Source organism: Capsicum annuum, unplaced genomic scaffold (assembly GCF_002878395.1).
Source record: "Capsicum annuum cultivar UCD-10X-F1 unplaced genomic scaffold, UCD10Xv1.1 ctg83390, whole genome shotgun sequence".
NCBI lineage: Eukaryota > Viridiplantae > Streptophyta > Magnoliopsida > Solanales > Solanaceae > Capsicum > Capsicum annuum.
Window position 1 is genome coordinate 2,303,598 of NW_025894259.1, and position 5,496 is coordinate 2,309,093.

Genomic DNA, 5,496 nt, shown 5'->3' on the forward strand with positions numbered 1-5,496 from the left:
TTTCAAGTATCTTGGGTCTATAATTAGGGAAATAGAGAGATTGAAGAGGATGTCACACACTGTATTGGTGTAGGGTGGTAGAAGTGAAGGCTCTCTTTAGAGTCTTGTGTGATAAAATGGTTCCTCCTAATCTTAAAGATAAGTTTTATAGAGTAGCAGTCCGATCGGTTATGTTGTATAGAGCAGTGTTGTCTAGCTAAAAACTCCCATATCCAAAATTAGGTGGCGGAGATGAGGATGTTGAGATGGATGTGTGGACTTACCAAGAGAGATAGAGTTCAAAATGAGATTATTCGTGAAAAGGTGGGTGTCGCTTCAGTGAAAGATAAGATGCAAGAAGTGAGGTTGCTATGATTTGAGCATATGATAATGAGGGGAAAGGATGCTCCAATATGGAGGTACGATAGGTTGGCAATGGATGGTTTTAAGTGGGTAGAGGTAGGCTGAAAAAATATTGGAGGGAGGTGATTAGGAATGCCATGGATTGGTTACAACTTACAGAGAACATGACCCTTGATAGGAAGGTGTGAAGGACTCGAACTAGGATAGAGAATTAGTAGGTAGGAGTGCATTGTTTGTACCTGTGCCTGTAGTTTCATGTAGTTTCATATTCGTAGTGTTCTGAGGATATTTGTGATCTTGAATAGATAGTTTATAGTATTACTCCGTTGATATCTTATTTTTTTATTATCTAGTGGTGTGTTATGCTATTTTGTTGTTTATTTTTATGTTTTTTGTGGTTATACTGTTATCTATCCTGAGCCGAGGATCTATTGGAACCAACCTCTCTAATTCATCTGAGGTAGTGGTATGGACTGCATACACTCTACCCTCTACAAACTCCACTTTGTGGGAATACATTGGGTATATTTTTTTTTGTTGTTGTTAGAGGTAGTGGTATGGACTGCGTACACTCTACCCTCCCCAGACCCCACTATGTGGGAATATACTGGTTTTGTTGTTGTTGTTGTTGTTGAACTTTTCCACATAATATCTCATAATTTAGGGTTTATAACACTATTCTTGGATATTTGAATTATTTGTAGCCAAATTTCCGCACTCATATCTTTACCTGAATCCATATCCCTGAATCTTAAAATTGAGATCATGTAAGATCCGACCTATAGCTTTAGACTAGTATCAAACACTTGCACCCAAGTCCAAGCAACTTAGCCTACCTATATGGTTTCCTGCACACAAGCTATATTAATCCTCCTCTTCCCGTGAGGCATTTCACTAGCTCTATGAAGAACAATTCTAATAAGTTTTCACTGAATTTTTGCATTTTCGGGCCAAAGTGATTTTTAAGTAGATATGGATATAATTAAGTGATTTTTATGTAATGGAAAATATGTGATTTTAAGTTGATATGAATACAGTTAAGCAACTTTAATATAATTAAAGAAAGAAAAAGTGACTCTTGTGATATAAACATATACTTGGGTGATTTTTAACGTAATTTACTCTATTTTTAGAAGAGAACATAAAGATGTCTGCATACAAAGCTTGAATTCTAAGAATATATTACTCCACAAAATGTGATAATTTTGGTGGTTATGAAATTTTCTGCAATTACATTAAGGATGGAGCCCATATCATGAAACATAATAATTTCTATAAACACTGAAAATAAAGCTAAGAGTGAAAAAGACGTATCTCGAATTGAAGAAATCAACAGAAAATATACCGGGACATAATCAGGAAATATCATCAAATTTTCCGGATATGGAGTTGACCTTAAGAGGTTGTCTAATCCGGATAAGGAATATTGTGTAATATAAGAACTTATTGTCAACCGTCTACACTCCAGCAACGGTAAGAACTCAAAGAAGACATCTTCCTCTTCAAACATCAAATCGGAAATCTCCTAAACAGAAGAGCAGAATAGAAATTACAAGGCTTAAAAATTAACATCCCAAACTTATGGTTTAAACTTCCACCCCCCGAGAAAGAAAATTAAAATTGTTCTCTCCCTTCAAACTTTGATGAACCTGTGAATTTCGATAGCTTCATAAGTTGTATGAGAAAACAATCGTACTTAGTAAAGACATTCATGAAGAAAATATTAGAAAACAAACATACTTTGTAAAGTAAATACAGGAAATCTTACATATAAAATTACAGTGATGATTATCTTAATATAGGAGACAGAAAACATGAGTTATATTTACAAATAGCATAACAAGAATAAAGGTATTTGGGACTGATCACCAACCTTGATAAACCAAGATGAGAGCATTAGCTCATTAGCACAACGTACGGTTACCAAAAGATCTTTCACTATGTTTTCATCAATTGCATCATATTCATAGCGACTAAAAGTAAGACTGGCGTGTACGAAAGTTGAAAAGTTCCCGAGCCTAATTTTTGCATCTTCAAAATTCCCAGAAACCCTTAAATGTTGAACATATGGAGCAATAATTTCAAAGGAACAATCATATTCGAATGAACCCCAGTGTCCGTCAGGATGATAGTGATCCAGTCTCATACATTTAGGAGAAGTCATGTGCAAACGTTTGAAACCATAAAAGCCATTTAGCTTCAAAGATTCTAATTGAGGACAATTTGACATTATTTGCTCAATGTGTTCCTCCCGTATGAACAAATATCCCAGTGTTAAACTTTTCAGGGATATCCAATTTAGAACACAGTCTTCTGATATTCTGCAATTCTCGCATTCAAGTTTTACAATTGATGAGCTGCTGCATAGATCTTGTGGCAAGCTATACGGTTTGGCATGTAATTGTATCGCATCACCAGTATACCATATATACAGGTAGAGATCCTCCACTTACTTATGCACAGCAAATTCAAGCCACTTATCAATTTTGGGATTATAAGACACACCATCATCATGGTCGAAGGCAAATTTTAGTCTGAACTTTTTAACGCTAGAGCAGCTAAGGCGAGGTAATACATTGTCCGTTAAGGAAATGAATTTGTGCACTGTCGTGCTGTCTGAACAACTGCACTCCTCGTTGTCATAAATAAAGTTGTCAATAAAATTACAGAGGTATTGCCAACGTTTAGAGAGACTACATGTCCTAAAGGCATCTGTTACGGACAGTAGAGAAAGAATTTTGATAACAAGTTCATCAGGTAACTGACTTATCCAATCAATGCAATCAATTTCATCACATTCTGTCTCAATCTTCACTTTTTTCTGAGGTGCGTTTTGTTTAAGCAGGCTTTTAGAATTTTCATCATCACCACAACTGTCAGGGGATTGGTCTTGCTTGCTCATGGTTGTCACGCTTTTTTTCCTTACAAGCTTAAGAAGGCGAAATATTATAGGATATCAATACTGAGAATAAATACTGAAAAAATACTATTGAATAACTAGGCAAGGTAACTCTCGAAACTTTTGGCAAAAAAGGCATCATCATGATTAGTTTACTATAGTTAATAGTATATTGTTGCATTGAATGAGGAACTTTTCTCTTGTGAAAATAAACTATGGTATTTAAGAACTAGTTTTTTCTTTCAGTATTTAAGAAATAACTAAAATTATGATTTAGGATTTTTTTGGCATGAATGAAAATGTTTTCATGGAAAATAAGTTGGTTTCTAACTTATTTTCTCGTGTTTGGTTGGTGAGTGAAAATTATTTGTCAAAAAATATTTTCTAATCTTTGATTGGTGAATGAAAAATATTTTTCTGAAACTATCCTATAGTATCTGGCTAGAGTAGATAATACTATTTAGGAAGATAGTTTCTGACCTAAGAACCAATCACTAAGATCAATCCGACCCGACCCCAACACCCGAACCGTGACCCAACTTCGACCTCATTTCTCGATCCAAGACGTGACCCCCAAAACCCACTTCGACACTCAACCATGAGTCCCGACCCTGGACCTAACCCGAACACCCTATTCTAGACCCGACCTTGACATTTGATTTGGGACCCAACCCTGACTCCCGATTGTGGACCTGGGACTTATCCCTAACTCTTGAAGCGATACTTGAATTAGGGTGGGGTAGGGAGACTAGTCTCGAATAGGTTTCAGAGTCAGAGCCAAAGTTGAAGGTTGAGAGTCGTGTTGAAATCAGACCCTGATTCCCATCTCAATATTGGATCTCAAGTTGGTGTCAGTTGTTCTGAGAACGAATTCAGGGTTGGTTAAGTTCTGGGTCTTGAGTTGAGGTCTAGCATCCAAATCTAAGTCAAGTTAGGTGTAGGAGACCACAAAATTTTAACGAATTTATTTTGATCCTCCCGCGTGCGTAATGATAATTTTGAACTTGAATTATGATTAGGGATGTTAAAAGGGTAATTCGAAAAAAAATTAAAATTTTTGGAAGAGGTTCAGGGCTATTTTAGAACCTTGAGGTAGTGAGCCTCCTCGATAGTGGTGTGCCACGTCACTTAGCATCCGCGATAAGGGCATGACATAGAGGCTAAGCTCTGCAATAGCAGCATGCCACGCCACTATGTATTTTTTGTTTAGTTTTTTATTTTTTCACTAGGGGTGAGGGGTTTTTGGTATTTTTTACCCCTGAAAGGACTTTTAAATATCCAATTGACCTTTTTCCTTCAGCTTTAAAAGATCAAACACTACTATTCTCTTTTTTAACTCCCAAACTAAAAAGCTCAAGGGTTTTACAAGTAATTCACCATTCAAGCTCCAAACTTCGAATTCTCTTCAATTTCTTGTATATTCCAGGCATGTTTCTCTTTTCCTAACTTGAGTTTCACATTGTGGCATTTATTTAATCATTCTTCATGTGATTTGAATTGATGGGTTTGAATTGGGTTGGTGTCTTTTGATTGTTTTTTAATTGGGTTGGGGTCTTTTGATTGTTTTTTACTTGAATTATTTTTCCCATATTTTAAATGTGTAATTCATGCTTTAACTGATGGTTTTGGAACTGAATGGGTGCACTGTTATGAGGATTGGAATGGGAAATGTGAATTTACCCAATTTGATGAAATTTTGGCTTGATAATGGCACTAACCTCAGGCCACCTTACTATCTTGGGTTTTAAATATAAATAGTCACACGGTTTAACTTGCCCTTTGAAAACATTGCATTACGTTAAAAGATAAATGGATGAAAATGGTTTTGAAATGCCTTTGGTGGCTATGATTTTGAATTTAAATGAAACTTGGAAGTCTAATGGTTAAACGGACAGATTTAGCATAATTTAATTAGCTTACAAGCATATTGGAATGATGATACTATGTTGGAAAATGCCTTAATAAAGACTCCTTGTTTATTGATTGGGTTTATATACATAATGTTTTAATTTGGGCTTAAAGGAAATTATGTAGCTCACTGTAAAGGCGTAGACCCAGAAGGACCAACACTGGAAACCACATTTGCCGGTGTGAGGGGTCTATATAACCATGTGTATAGATATACATTATATTTTGGATGTCTATTTCCTTGGTGTCTTTAGATTTTCCTCGGTTCATACGGCTAACACGCACTGAGGTCCTTCCAACAGGAAGTGCTAGACCCATATAGCTTGTGGGTGCCTTTAGGACGGAGC

General features: G+C 36.0%; 1 protein-coding gene across 1 annotated transcript; it reads right to left on the reverse strand.

Annotated features, from left to right (window-relative positions):
- Window positions 1–1,554: 1,554 nt before the first annotated feature.
- LOC124895687 (F-box/LRR-repeat protein 25-like) lies at window positions 1,555–3,244 on the reverse strand. The gene is made up of 4 exons (XM_047406118.1): window positions 2,796–3,244; window positions 2,216–2,723; window positions 1,688–1,867; window positions 1,555–1,566 (listed from the first exon to the last, which is right to left on the reverse strand). The coding sequence occupies exons 1-4, from the start codon at window positions 3,242–3,244 to the stop codon at window positions 1,555–1,557; spliced, it is 1,149 nt and encodes a 382-aa protein (XP_047262074.1).
- Window positions 3,245–5,496: the final 2,252 nt, after the last annotated feature.

Excerpts from the sequence above, each read along its gene's own strand:
- LOC124895687 (XM_047406118.1), bottom strand. The coding sequence starts at position 3,244 with ATGAGCAAGCAAGACCAATCCCCTGACAGTTGTGGTGATGATGAAAAT. Across the intron at positions 2,724-2,795 it reads CTTGAATTTGCTGTGCATAA|CTTGCCACAAGATCTATGCA; the intron begins GTAAGTGGAGGA and ends CAAACCGTATAG. Across the intron at positions 1,868-2,215 it reads TCTCATCTTGGTTTATCAAG|GAGATTTCCGATTTGATGTT; the intron begins GTTGGTGATCAG and ends TCTTCTGTTTAG.